This window comes from Alexandromys fortis, unplaced genomic scaffold (assembly GCF_014885135.2).
Source record: "Alexandromys fortis isolate MF-2015 unplaced genomic scaffold, M_Fortis_MF-2015_v1.1 scaffold_127, whole genome shotgun sequence".
NCBI classification, from domain to species: Eukaryota; Metazoa; Chordata; class Mammalia; order Rodentia; family Cricetidae; genus Alexandromys; species Alexandromys fortis.
Window position 1 is genome coordinate 674,582 of NW_026068006.1, and position 15,613 is coordinate 690,194.

Consider the following 15,613-nt stretch of genomic DNA (forward strand, 5'->3'; position numbering starts at 1 on the left):
AAACACAAATAATGACAATAAAACAGTGGAGACTGTAGGTCAATGGGTCTCAGCCTGTGGGTTCCCTAAGACCATGGAAAACACAGACATTTACATTACAATCATAACAGTAGCAAAATTACAGTTACAAAGTGGCAACAAAATAGTTTTATGGTTGGTGGTCACCACAACATGAGGTCACACATTAGGAAAGCTGAGACCCACTTGTCTAGGTGGTGATGGCAAACACACAGAAGATATTTTGAAAAACTGGTGCCCAGAAAATAATTGTTAGCAGAATTTATACAAATGATTCTGACTAAAATGGAATTAAATGCTTCAAAGAGATAACTATTTGATAAAATAAATAAATAAAAAGTCCTTGAAAAGGTCAAACAGGGAGTGAGAAAATTATGAGAATTGTATACATATGAAGATATTAAAATATCAAAACAGCAAAACGGTTAACTAAAGCAATTCTTAAGAGATTATTAAAATGTTGAATATATATTGGTAATAAAGTAGTACATAAATTAATGACCTAAATATATAAATTACATTAGAATAATAGCACATTTCTAAAGGAAGTGAAAGAGAAATAAAGAAAAAGATGAAATAGAAGGAAATTGAACAAGATAAAAAGGAAAATGTAATGGGGGCCACCCAGGTGTGCATAGCTGAGCCCAAATGTGCATAGCTCAGAGTCCAGATGTGCATAGTTCTGAATCCAGATGTGCCTAGCTCAGAGTCCAGATGTGCATAGTTCAGAGTCCAGATTGCCTAGCTCAGAGTCCAGATGTGCATAGTTCTGAATCCAGATTGCATAATTCAGAATCCAGATGTGCATAGCTCAGAGTCCAGATTGCATAGCTCAGAGTCCAGATGTGCATTGCCCAGAGTCCAGATGTGCACAGTTCAGAGTCCAGATTGCATAGCTCAGAGTCCATATTGCATAGCTCAGAGTCCAGATGTAAATAGCTCAGAGTCCAGATGTGCATAGCTCAGAGTCCAGATGGGAATAGCTCAAATCTAGATGCGCGTAGCTAAGAGTCGCTGAGCTCGAGTCAGCACAGCCAGTGGTTCACCTCACTTCACCACTGAGATATTTCGCAGCCATCTACAGACCAATGGTGGATTTCTGATTTTCACCCAGCAGCCCTCTCTTGGTAATATTCATGTCTGCTCTTCTCTTCTCACACCTACATCCAGTTAATGATTGAAGCCCACCCACTGGCTCACCCATTACTTTTGCAATTCACTATATTTTCTAAAGTGGAGAAAACCCGTAAGTATCCTGTTATACATTTTGGTAGAATTTTAGACATGTTGAGGTTTGCACAAAATTTTAACAGCACTATAGTGGGGGTGTGGCAGTGTTGGGCTTAGAAAGCTACAGCTGGAAAACAGCCGGCCTAGGAAGCACTGCTCTGTGGAAAGCAGTGCAAAGGGCACAGGAAGGCGATGCTGGAACATCCTCCAAGCTTCTAGAAGCCGTCCTGAGCATTGCAACTCAAATCCTTTTTCCTTTCAAACAGGAAATGGTCTGACAAATAAGTTCTCAAAAAAATAAAATAAAAAAGGGAAGGGAACTCAGCCGGTAGAGACACCTGCTGAAAAGTCTGTTGATCTGAATTTATCCCCCTGAGCCACACAGGGAAAGAAAGACCAATGCCCACAGGTTGTCCTGCGACCTCGACAAGTGCACTGTAGCATGATCACAGGCAGACGTGCGTGCACACAGACACACACACACACACAATATAAATTAATGAATAAATAAATAAATAAATATAATTTTAAAAGAACTGTCTAGGACACAAGAATAAGAATAGTGTGACCTCTTTCCTAATTAAAAAAGATAAAGAGGATCGGCATGGGACATGACCATCAATTTGAGTCTCTTGTTCCTGACTCTGAGTTACTGAACTCACGGAAGAATTCCAACACTCTATGCCTGCTTCACCATGTGTGTGGAGGAAGCAGACTTTCTGTAACCCAAAAACTACCTTCTTACACAAACCAGGATGCTCAGAGATGGGGTACTGAATAAAGTGGCAATAGCACCCCATAATTTATCCATCCAGGAAGGATGCAGGATGGAGTGCAAACCAAATACGTGTGTGTTGGAAAAAGGTATCTCTGTGCCCGACATCTGCAGCCTCTGTAACAAACATGGCTGGGACCACTTGAAGTATGATATGAGAACGATTTGGCACTCATACTTTAATCCTGTGTCTTCCCGTGCACATCTTCCATTTTTTTAGGCAAAACATCTCCTATTACCCTCCCCATAGTTAAGTTTTTCCCATGAGAGAAGTGGATTTTAAACTCTACATGCTGAAAACTCTATGACCTCCTAAAAGTGTAGCTCAATGGGAGAATACTTGCCTACTCTGTCAGAGGCCCTGGGTCCAAAGCTCAGTATCAAAAGTTAACAATGACAAAAAAAAATATCTCTTCAAATGCAAAAGGTAGAAAATCTCTTTTAAAAGAAAATACAAAAGTAAAATGAGCAATTTCAAAAAATGATAAATGAATGTGATATAAAGCATTTATTAATAACTTTGTATTCAAGGGAATATTTTTAAAATTTTTGGCAATCTTGCCATTACTCATATTTACAGATCACTTTGGCAGACACGCCTCTCTGTTTTCTTAGAAGCAACATGGAGCCTTTGACCACAAACTGACCATAAAGCTAACAGCCAAAGCCCATGCACTTCTTAATCAAGAAGGCTTTGCTCTTTGCTCTTAGGCACATTCACATAATGTGCCTGCAAGGCCTGTTCTGCATCCAAAATTATGATTAGTATATTTAATCAATGGCTCCTGTCCTTATTAGGCTATCAACAAATCAAGGCAGCATGTACTAATTGGACATAATAATAGAAAAGACTTTAGCACTAATACAAAATAATGACTAAGATTTATGGAGCCCTTACACGTTCAGTCGGATACTAAGCAATCTGCACGCATCACTCTCTCTTGCTACAAAGATACTGCTGGCTGCAGGTAGGATGCCTTGCTCTTCCCTAGAGTGCAGGGTTTGATGTACTTAGTACCTAGCATGGCTCCCGTACCTTTCTTACTTAGAGAAGGAGGCTCAGCTGCATGAGGCCACATACTGGTGTCTGAGTGAGATGGAATCCTCCCCTAAGCTTGTTTTAGATCTATACTTAGAACTACTGGCAAAGCCCTTCTTGGTCTTATTCCCAAGTATTCTAACTGGAGACTTATCTTTTACAAGATTATTTAACTTGGAACAGACTGAAGTTTAGGATTGAACTAAATGTGTTTCTGTGAAGCCACATACAATCCAATGAAGTCAAAGAAATGACAGGCCCATTCAAGGACATATTTCCATCTAAGTCCTTCAACAAGGAAGAACCTCTGGAGAGACATCGTTTGCCTGGCGAGATCTCCCTGGGGCCCTGGCGTGAAGGAAGAGTAATCTGACACTCAGCATGTGCTCTCTGCCTGTCAGGTCAGACTCTCAGGTTCCCCCAGATGTGCTGACCACAGTCTGCATTTTAACAAGATCCCTGGGCCCTCTGCCCTAGATGCACTTTTTAAACCCGCTAAAGCTCCCGGAAGCACGAGAGAGACTACTGAGGTTGATAGCGTAGCGATGGTTGAGGATGATAGTAAAATGGACGTCTTTTTAAAGCTAGAAGAAAGAAACTTGAGCGCTTTCATTACAAACAAATGATACATGTTTGAGGAGGTAAATATGTTTACTCTAACTTAATATTATACAATGTATACATGTATCAAAATATCATGAGGTACCTTGTATATTTATGAAAAAAAAAAAAAAAGCAGATGGAGGAACTTGACCACCAAGGGATTTGGGCATCAAAGTGAGCGACATTCCAATAATGTGTAAGTTTCCCCTAGTGAGTCCAGGGAGTAGCCAGAACTGAGAACCTCTTTCATTATAAGCCTGGAAACTGTATCCTAGGCTCTTCCCCTAGTACCCGTACTGACTGAACCAATCACCTAACTGTTCTAGATCTTCCTTTTAAATCCCCAATAGAGATATTATATGTACCTTCTGCCTGCCCCAAAGGACTGTAGGAAACAGAAACAAAAAGCTCTGAGAAGTATAGAACACAACCAAAAAATATTTTCTGATGCACACAGCCACACATCTAATCCCTAAATCCATCACTCAAATGTTAGCCTCGCCTGACTCTAAATGACATAAAACGTGTAGTGTCATTTTGTCCAGAAAGTCAGAAACCACGAAGACAGCCGAAGATGTGCAGGCGCCTTTGATTATTCCACTATCCGCAGAATACTGTCAGAACTAACTCAGGCCCCATACACTGCTGTACACCGTTGATCTGCAGCCCAGTGTCACTCAGTGTCACTCGGAGGGTAACTGCATCTGGGCAGCCCATGAAGTTGTCCAACATGTTCATCCAGGGCTGTTAACTCACAGTAGGAACGAGGCTTTCTTCCCGTTTTGTTCGTCTGTATCTTTGAATCTGCAGCTTTCTTCTGAGCCTGTGAAAAGGAGGCTCCTTGTCTCTGTTTTAATGTCTGAAAACCATACTTGACCAGTGGCTGGCTCTCCGCCACGTTCCTATATCTTTTATAGAGATCCTGTAGTCACATTCTGTAATTGCTGGAGAAATCTGTATTTTAAGTACTAGAAATCTGGAAAAGATTTGGAAGCATGATTTAAAAGCTTGAGAGTTTCACTATTTTATCTGGACGAATCTAATTTTGTATTTAAGTAGGTGCCTACCTTAAACGAACCTAAGAATATTTGTAGCCGCTGTAGCAGAGCTCATGTGAGTTCACATATCCAGAGCTTGATCTACCAACCCTAACACTGGACATCTTACTCAAAGCTCAGAGACCTTAGGACAATGCAGTCCTGAGAAAACACAGACTGGGGATGGAGGACAGCAGTGGAAAGCAGCATTTTGTGACTGAAAGTTGGGCATAGTTAATAGGTTAATTTCTGTTTATTGAATAAGAGGGCCCAATGCTGATTGATATAGTAATTTCAATGTTTGCTATGGCAAATATTTAGCTCATTATCAGTTTTAATAGCATTTTGCGGAACAAGCCTTTTCTTGACATCCAGAAAACACTATTAAATTCCCTGCATAGATACATTGTTATGACATGCAATAACTACTTGGATATAAAAGGGATTAATAATGTAAAAGGTGTTAACAAATTAGGGCCATCATTAAAAATAGACTTTGAACCATTTTGTAGCAAAATCAGATTGAGGTAATGCTCCACTCTTATGATAAAGAATTGCTGCATTAATCCTGCAAAGTGAACTTATTACTCCTATTCGTCTCCAAAACCCTGGAGCATTCAAACCAGGAAGAGGGAAATGATCACTACATTTTTTTTCCAGACACACCAGCTCAAATATTTCCATCACAATTTCAGAGCCCGGCCAGCCTCGTTGTGTTTGGGGAGCGGGCTCGAGGCAGCATCTCTTCCCTTAATTCTGCTCTTAGCCTGTTGTCTAAAATTGGGCTACATTTTACCCAACCGTTTATAATAATAAATAGACGATGGTACTTAAACTTGAGCAGCATCAGTACTGGCTACTCGATCTTGTTTCACATCTGCCATTTCACAGTGTAGCCTGTGAGTGTGTGCATGCTGGCGTCCCACGCTGGTGACACCACTGAGAACTCCAGTTAATTCAGCCTCTGGGACGGTCGAATGTTCCACCACTTCCCCTACTGTATATGATTTTAAAACCAAGCACTTTGAGATACAACACAATCCCACAGGAGGTGCTGCTGTGCCAACCCAACACCCCCCAGCTTGAATCTTGGCAATCAAACTCTCAGTTTTCCGTATTTTTGCTTTTTTTAAGCATTTTGAAATGCTGTTAGATTCTCTGGCAACTGCAAACTCATTGTACAATTGATATAAAGTGAAAAGAAAATGAAAATTGACATTAAAACTATGATGCCGATATGTTCATAAAACTATATTATCTTCAAACTGAAATGGGCCCAAAGCACTATCTTGTCCAACACTTCCATTTTAAAGGGAAAGAAACTGAGGCCTGGAAAAGCTTGCCTTCATCACACTCACCTGTGAATGGCAGTCAGTGCCTCTCCAGGGCTGCTTTCGTGGTGTCAAACACGCAGGATGAAATTCACGTGTTTCTCAATGTCCTCTCAGCAGAACAAATGGCTGCTCTAGACCTTGGGTGCTGACTTATGTGTGCACCCTTGAGAAAGCGGTCCTTTTCTTGCTCATTACTACCCCTCCTCCACGGAGTGTAGACTAGGATCCTACCTCAGGTGTGCTGTGTGGATTAACTGAGGTTTTACTGTATAAACTGCAACTCATTGTACAGGTGTGGGTTATGATTGAGAAGGGTGTCTGCTTCCACTAAATTAAGGCGCTTTAGTGTCTGAGAGGCGAATTATTAGTAAGCAGACATATTAACCCAGCCTGAAGCAACGGGACAAAGTGTTCAGTTTTCGTTTGGGAAAGAAGAAAGGTAGAGAAAGATGTAGGCATTGCCAACCAGAACAGAATTATGAGGGACTCGGGGTAGTTGTCAAAGCAGGATGAGGAATGTGGAGGATGGGAGCTCCCCATGCAGTGAGTGGGTGAAAGTGTCCCCCAGTGTTCCAGCCACAGGGGGACAGGATGTAACTAAGACCAGTGGGGCCCGGGAGAGGCTCTGTGGGCAAAGGGCTTACTCTGCAAACATAAAGTCCTGAGTTCAGAACCCCAATAAAAAAGCTTAGTGTGGTTCTACATGCTTGTGATCTTAGTGTTGAGAGATGGAGACAGAGGATCTCAATCAGAGGCTTATTGGCCAGCGTCAAGGACAGCAAGAGGCTCTGCTCAAAACATAAGGTGGAGCAGGATAAGGATATCAGCCTCTGGCCTCCACCCATGGGCACGCACACACACAAATACACACAGAGAGAACCATACCGAGGTTCACTGCTTCTAGACTAACTGCTAGTCTCTGTTCTAGGGTCATGAGGGAACTTCCCAAAGTGATGGCAGTATCTGGAGGTGGCTGTGCTCCGGGTGATTCCTAGGGGGTCTGCAGAGGAGCTCTGTGGTGGTGCATCCCTTACACAATGGCTCACTGCCTGGCTGCTCGCTGCCTCGCTGGCTGGCTCTGGGTTTGATTGGCAGAACAAGTTAGCGAGTGATTCTAAAAGAATTCCCACTGATCTCTTCCGTAATCACATCCACATGTCTAGCTGTAAGGACAAGAAGCTGCCCTCTATCTGACTTCCTCCAAGCTTCCAATCCTTGTAAGATCTCTTCTAACCTAACTAGAGGCTTTAGTTTCCTTTAGAGTGAGAAAAAAAAAAGTTGCCATTTGTTAAACCTTATGATTTCATGCATTTAACAATGATCCCACAAAATGTAACGCTGAGGTCTGTCTACCCACAAGGTCATTAACCCCAATTCAGAAAATCACTGCAGTGGGATTTAACAATTATGAGACTAATGGTTTTATCACAAAGCCACACGAAAAAAAAATATAGAGATTTAGGCTTTCTCTTTAATCTTTATCAGACAGAAAGTCTGTATAACAAATAGATCATTCTAGTCGTTAAGGAAAACTTACCCCTTCCCACCCCTTTGACAAAAATGAAGCTGCCCTTGCATACCCGTTAATGCCAGGGAGATGTTAGGGAATTAGAAAGCTTCTATTCGGCAATATGGATTGGTGTAGAAATAAAGAAGGGTAGCCATAAAATAGTTCCAAGGGACCGAAAGCTGGCTAGGCAGTTAAGAGCTCTATTGCTCCTGCAGAGGGCTAGGGTTGGGTTTTCAGTCTCTATCAGGAGGCTCACAACTGCCAGTAAGTTCATCCCCAAGGAATCTAATACCCTCTTCTTGCCTCCAAAGACACCTACATGTATCATACACACATGCAAATACACACAGGGATAGGTGAATAAAAATTAAGTCTAAAGAAAAAAAAGAGGAGCTCAGCTTGTATATAATGACCTGACCTGACCACAGGCATGTCTACCTGTGTTCCTTATGCAACAGTAGTCTTCCTATTGAGGTTTGGCAACTGAGTGCGTCTGTAAGTTTACCGATATTGTTTTTAAATGCAAACATTTGTACGAAGATTTGGCTACTGATATATTAGAATTCTCCTCTTCCTTCTATTCCTCCTCCTTTCCTTCTTTCTTCTTCCTCTATTTGCACTTAGCTGCCCAGGGATGTGCAAAGAGACTGAACTCTCTGGTCAAGACCTCTCTGGTCCTCAGATTCACTCTATCCCTAGGATTCTCACCTTGCCCTGAGGTCTCTGTGCACCCCAAGAATGCAGTTACCTGACCTGCATATGTGTATGGCAGAGGCCGTAAGCTGTGAGCAGCAGAGCCCTCTAGAGGGCTGGCACTCTACACTTCGGTCCACATTGTTGACGGCTGGTTTATGCACTTTGCCCTCCTAGACCAAGCATCCTTTTCCTCACTGCCACCAAGTATCATCATCATGGAAAGCAGTAAATGTGGGCGCAGGCTTAGGTCACCCATCTTCTGGAAGTCATCTGTCTCAGATGCTCTTGGTTTAGGGCCACATGATATACATACCCAACTGGAAGTGCAAACTAGCAAGTCTGTTGGCATGAGCAATACTTACTTCTCACCGAGTCGTGTACTTAGCTGCTGAAGATAAAAATTAGAGTTCTGTTCCCAAACTTATCCCATTCTTTAGTTTGACTAGTGTAGTGGAAAGTCGTCTAACACATTTTGTTTATACATTTCCTTATGATTTCCTGTTTCTTTTAAAGAAATAGTTATGCATTTAAATTATTATTTGAATTTATTATAATTTACTTCTGTGAAATTGTGTTGTCAACTTTTCTTTCTTTGGTCATTTTGTTGCCTTTGTTTTGAGACAGGGTCTCACTACGTAGCCTTGACTGACCTGAAACTCGCTATGTTGAACTCACAGAGATCCCCCTGCCTCTGCCTCCCAAGTGCTGGGATTAGAGGTGTGCACCGTACCTGGCTCTTCTTTTCCTTTACACAGGTATTCGCTCTGCAACCCTGCTAGCCTGAAACATTTATGTACATTGTCCTGGCTGGTCTTGGACTTGCGGGAGTCATCTGCTTCTGTCCCTGAGTGGTAGGAAGAAAGACCTGTGCCACCACACCTGGCTCTTCTTGTTTGTCTTGAGGGAACAATGTTCTAAATTTGTAAAATAGTTAAATAAAACCATTGAACTTTTAAATATATCAACATGCACATGCCTTTAAGATGTATATGAGGCAGCCATAATCCCTGCACTTGGGAGGTTAAGGCAGGAGAAACTGGAGTTCAAATCCAGCCTGAGATTCAAGCAAGACTGTCATGAAAAAATAATGGGCTACTGTTGCTCAGTGGTAGCGCATTTCCCTGGCATTCACAAGGTCCCGGAGTTAATTCGTTAATCCCCAGAACTGCATAACACCAAAGCTAAGTCAAAATCCCCTCCTCTGTCTCTCTGCCTCTGTCTTGTCTCTGTCTCCCTCTCTCTCTCTCTTGGAGCTTCATCCCCAATCTAAGATTAATACATTTTAAATAAACCCAAAATCCTTCCAAATTAACGATATTTTTGTTTTGATTTGGTTGTTTGTTTTTTTTATTTTTATGTTTTTGTGATAGGATGTCAAAAGACCAGCTGAGGCTAGCCTCAACCTTACCAGGTAGCCAGGGATGACCTTCAACCCCTAATGTTCCTGCCCCTACCTCCAGAGCATTGGAATCATCACATGCAGCTGTACTGTGTGTTTCAACCTGTTGCGTGATGAGATGGTGCATCAGGTTTTGAGAAGGAAATTCCGTCACATAAGAACGTGTAAGGAATGCTGATGTCAAAGTTAACATCTTGTCCGTGAAAGGTGAAGTCAATAAACTGGAAACTGACGATCTTTGAGAAAAGCAAAGAACAAACCCTGTCTGCACGTTTGCTGTCACTTTCTGCAGACAATAGGGGAAAACAGGCGCATTAGTGGTACCTCAGGACACGAGCGTCTTGTTTGAACTGAATTTATTCAGCGCCTTCCTGCTCCTCAGCACAGTGTCTCCAAGCGTTACTTGGCTCAGCGTTGTTAAGAGCTTCTGTCTGGCAGCAATCCTTTTATTGTATTTTGATCATCTTTAGATAGAGTGTCAAGCCCAAGTGATGAAATAGGAGTAAACGACACCTATGTTTGAACATGATAAAAACAAAGCAGGAAAATGCTAGCTGACTAGGGAGGATGTACGCCCTAGCACACTGACTCGAAGGTGTTTTCCTTTAGGATCGATTGTTCTTAGTGACGCGCTTATAAACCAATTAAGCATAGAGCTGAAAGTCAGCGGAGCCCTAAGAAATACTGTTTATTGGGGTGACTGAGACTGTTCTCTGCCCCTCCCACTCAGACCCCCACAGAGGTGCAGGCTGCATCTCTGTCTCTCTGAGTAGCCCCTTGAGGTTAGCTTAGAGCAGCATGCCTGCTTAGGAAGAAGCTGTCAGCCCTCTGGGCTACAGGAATGTGCTGTTTTTAATAAGAATCTTGCGCAAAGACAGTGACTGCGGATTGAAGTCTATTTTCCCCCTCTATCACCCTTGAAATGGAAGCAATCACAATGTGATTGAATACTTACTGCAAAACCTAGCTCCGAGTGTTAGAAATCACCAGGAATTTCTCATCCGTATGTTGTCGCACTTCCAGAGTGTGTACTGGCCGGTGCTTTAGGGGCCTTTTCCTCTGCTCTGGGCTCTCAAAAGGCCAGTGGGTCACTTCATCGTAGCAGAAGGGCCACAAGGAGAAAGCTAATTTCACCTGGACATGGCCACTGTCTTCCCTGTGGCTTAGCAATAATCAGCCCTGATCATGAGTGGTACTTTTCTCTAGAGCAAAATTTAGCACTTACCTGGGCTCAGCCTATAAAAATCAAGACCCATATGTGAACCTGGAATAGGTGAAGATGAAATCAGAGGCGCTCTAATAAAGGCCATAGGTATAAGTTGGGTGGTCACAGTGTCTGCTGTATGACTTCCTTTTCTTTTTTGTAACTTACTTTAGACAGTGACCAAGATAATCTGATGCCAGTTCTATGTCTGTCTTCTTGCCCTGTGCTCTCTGCCTCGATCATCTAGTCTCTGAACTAGATGATTTTAGGAGGTGGAAAGATGGTCTCGCTTGCTGCTCGTGTAAAGGACCCAACTTTGGTTCCCAGCACTTACATGGAAGGTCATACCCATCTATAACTCCAACTCCATGGGTTCTGGCACCCTCTTCTGGCCTCTATGGGCATCAGGAACACATACGGTGCAATATATATATATATATATATATATATATATATATATATATGCAGGTAAACACACACAAAATATCTTTTTTAAAAAATTAGATTTTTTTAAAATATGTGTCATTCAACTAAATCTATCTGAAGGGTGTTAGACAATTACCCTTCCCTTTTCCCTATTCTGATGAAATAACAGAAGCTGGGGCCTATAACCCTCCATGGAATAAGCGAGACTTGGATCCAGTGTGCTAAAAATAAAAATGCCTTATATTTATTAAAGTCAAAACAGGAGAAAATAAAGGGACCAGGGGAGGCTCAGGAAAATCTTCATCCAACAACAGATGACTTTGGCACCTTTAACATAACGAGGTCTAGGAGAACTCGTCACTAACTTAGCACGGGCATTGTTGAGGAAGGGACAGACATCAAAAGCGAACAGCAAAAGCGAAGAGCCTCTCAGGCATACTAAACTGAAGCCACACAGATGAAAGAAAAGCCAAGGGGAAGAACCGCTGTGCCTGGAGTCCTGAATCAACAACCAAGGAGGGGAGCTGAAAGCCGAAAATTCAAGGATGGACCACAACAGAACTCTGTGCCCAGGCAAAGTGGCACAAGCCTCGATCACAAAAATCACCCGCCAAAAAGTTAGAGCTCAAAGTAGAAACAGCACTTTGTTTTGATTGTCAAACCTGATAACTGGTATAGATCACGAGCATATGTTACGTGTGTGTGTCTGTGTATACAAGTATGTACATATGTGTATAAATGTGTAATACATATGTAGTGCTGGTGATCACAGGGCCTCGTGCTGCCTAGGCAAGCCCACTGCTATCGGGCCATATCTGTAACCATGGTGTGTGTGTGTGTGTGTGTGTGTGTCTGTGTGTCTGTGTGTGTGTGTGTGTGTGTTCTATACTTTTGAAAATGTATCAGAAATCAGGAAAACATGGCAAATTATTCTTCAGTTGTATGCCTTGATACTAGACAAGACAAGCAAACTTTAAGTCTGTGGCCACAAGAAGGCAAATTTATCATCTGCATATTAACCTTGAATTCTTTCATGACTATTTTAATAGTTAAAACCTTTAACTGTCATAAGGTATATATGTGAAATAATGCCTTGTTCTTTAAAAGAAATATGTGAATTAATGAACAGAAAAAAAGAAATTGAAAGTATATGTACCCTAAATACAATAGGCATCTTGCTGTTCTTACTTTTGTTGGAAGGGGTGGGCTCATGAAAATACTCAACTCCAAGTCTTGCCAGGCACACAGGTGAATTACTTCACAGTTTTTTTTGTTTTGTTTTGTTTTTTGTTTTTTCGAGACAGGGTTTCTCTGTGGTTTTGGAGCTTGTCCTGGAACTAGCTCTTGTAGACCAGGCTGGTCTCAAACTCACAGAGATCCACCTGCCTCTGCCTCCCAAGTGCTGGGATTAAAGGCCTATGCCACCACCACCCGGCTTACTTCACAGTTTCTTGAAATCAAGATAGACTATAGCACAAATTATGGAGTCACTCTTCTTGTAAACCCTAATTGTATATTCAACACTTTTCCACCACATACTTTGCCTAGGGAGAGACCTCCCTCTCTGCTGTAACAGCAGAGGAAACCAAATCACGGTCAACAATGGTAGCAGTTTTTACAGACTACAGGCTTTTCTACCCGAGAGACACTGAGACCAGCAGAGGAAAGGAAAGAAAAGAAGAAAGGGGGGAAAAAGGAGGGAGGGAGGGAGGAAAGGAGGGAGGAAGGGAAGGAGGGAGGGAGGGAAGGAGAAAGGGAGAAAGGGAAGGAGGGAGGGAGAGAGGAAGAGAGGGAGGGAGGGAAGGAGGGACAGTGGACATGGGGTTCTGGGTCATTTTTTGAGCTATATTTCAACCCGTGATGTAAGACCTAAATTAAATTTTCAGTCATTCCTGAAAGATGCGGTGTTTACACTGAACTGTGAAATCAGAGAAGCGGCAGGCAGGTAGTCCCGTCAGCGTTCACCTGGCCCTTCCTTCTTCTAGGACTTGGGGATAAGGTGATGTACCCCCAGCACACGTTCACTACAGGAAAATTACCCAGAGCTAACTGATCAGCCAACACTTCCCTCCATCTGCATATTAAAAACAGAAACACAGCTGTTTTAATTCTCAGAACTTAGCATTCACCCTCAAAGTGCATAACTGCTTCCCAAATACCAATACCTAACAGCATGGTGTTGAGGCCACTGGAAAATTAATCCCAAGTCTATTTAGCCTCTGTGACATCATCCACTTCTCTAATGCTTGAAATGAACCTTCCTTTTCGAGAATATTTAGTCCTGCGTCCCGTTCTAGCCCTGCCTGGGTCTGAGAGGCAGGTACTGGCATTGCTGGCTCGTGTAGCCATAGCCTTTGATATCTTTTATTTTCCTTTAGGTTTGTAAAAATGTTGTGGCTACTGCTGTTCACCAATATTTTATTTATAAAATCTGTCCTCCCCTAGGGCTGGCACAGAGGATCTGCAAGCTGAAGGCTAGTCTATAAACTACACTGCTCACTCTAGGAGACTGAACTTTCTCCAACATCAATCGCTGAGCTGGGAGTTTAGACAGAGGGAACTGGCTGTGCATCCCAGCTGTGGTCCAGAAAGCAAAGTCTCTCTTTGCAAATGGCATTCTTTACATAACAGGAGGAATCTGCTGTGAGCTGACAGTGTCCTATCTGAGGAACCTTCTAGCTGAAGGTAGAGGAGCACAGAATTCTGCTTCATGATTGTAACCAAATTTAAATTAACGTTTGAATAATGAGTCGTGCACACTGTAGCTTCAAACACCGTGAGTTTGCACACACACCACGCTGTGGACACTTGAGTGTGCAGTGATTTACAACATGAGAAGCACTGTAAGAGAGGCAAAGCAGCAGCCCTTGTGTATCAGAAGACCTGAAGTTTCCAATGCCATGAGATTGCTCCAATCAGTGACGATATACACAAGCTTCTTCCTGTGGAGTATACAACACCGTTACCGCCAATAGACAGACCCCCACACTCGACGCATTCACCCCTGAATGTGAACTTGGAGGAGAGCGATGTACTAGAGGCCTAGGAGTGGAGCCAAGCTCAACGCTTCCTTGTGCAATAAACCGGGCTGCGCTGTATCCCATGCTTTGCTGCCTCTAACGCATGAAAGGGGGGAGATCACCAAGCAGCAGCAGCCCGGCTGTGCAGGCAATTTGCTTTTGAACTCTCCAAACCATCCAGCTCTAACTCAACCTGACACTGCTAATTTTGGCATTAGAGTTTGAAATGAAAATCAATATCTGTTTGGAGCTTGCAAACGGCATGGCTGAACCCTGGGTGGCATCTGGTTTGCCTCTTATTTTCAGTGATCTGTAAAGGAGGTGAAGGAAATTCTCCCTTTCAGAGCATTTGAAGCATTCGACTAAAACCTCAGTTTTCCCAAAATTAATTAGGGCACTACTAGTAGAGTGGGGGGGGGGCCTCCCTCACTCTACTAACCGATGAGGACACGTTTTTAAAAGCTGCTTCTATTTTTTTAATTAAAATATAATTGTATCATTACCTCCTTTCCTCCCACCAACTTTTCCCATGTCCCCCACCATGTGCCCTCTCAAATTCATAACTTCTTTTTTTAATTGTTATATTTTGTTTATAAATGCATAAATATATGAATACAACCTGCTCGGTCCATTTAGTGGTGCTTTTACATATATGATTTCAGGGCTGACCACTTGGCATTGGCTCATTTCTTACTTACCTATAGTTCATTGTCTAGACTTGGGGCCCCATGAGTTTTTCCCCTTTGGTGCAGGCATGCATGGTGGTGTACTTGTTCAGGTCTTGTTTAAGCAGCCATACTGCCTGAGGTCTCGTGGGTGAAGCATCCCTGTTATTTCCAGAAGACGTAGTCTCTCATCATTTATGTTTTTAACTGTGTCCCTGGAAATATTTTCCACATGATACTTAGAGACACTGCCAGGAGCTGTCTGTGACTAACATCAGGGAAAGCTGAAGAGCGGAGGTCTGCGGAGTAAGTTGTTCAAGAGGTCAGGGTAGAAGCTAGCTAAAATTTCTCGGGAAAGAGAAATGATCCCACTGAGTGAGAGCAGGCAGGGGAGCCTTGTCTAACACAACTGCTGTTTCCCTCTGCTACAGTCAGCAAGTTCACATTAAAGGGGAAAGAAGGGAAGAAATAAGGAAAGGAGGGAAAATGGAGAAAGGAAGGGTAAGGAGCTCACATTGCCATAGAAAAGATTTTTCAGTGTTTTGAAGTGTCCTTCGCTTTTGTTAGATGTATGCACTTCACACACTGATCTGTACCATCCCAGTTCTAACAGATTCAAGGAGTCAGTTTCCCCCAAAGTAGGCTAGGTTAACTCAC

At 42.6% G+C, this 15,613-nt stretch overlaps 1 protein-coding gene across 2 annotated transcripts in view; it reads left to right on the forward strand.

Annotated features, from left to right (window-relative positions):
- The window catches only part of Ttc29 (tetratricopeptide repeat domain 29), a 183,190-nt gene that overhangs the window by 139,262 nt on the left and 28,315 nt on the right, over positions 1–15,613 (forward strand). The window contains exon 12 of one of the 2 annotated variants that reach the window (XM_050161519.1): positions 13,717–14,765. The exons of the other annotated variant lie outside the window; for it this stretch is intronic. Within the exon in view, the coding sequence (XP_050017476.1) occupies positions 13,717–13,757 (41 nt within the window). The 3' untranslated portion in view covers positions 13,758–14,765. Of the gene's footprint in view, positions 1–13,716; positions 14,766–15,613 lie in introns of those variants that run through there. 2 annotated transcript variants of the gene reach the window in all.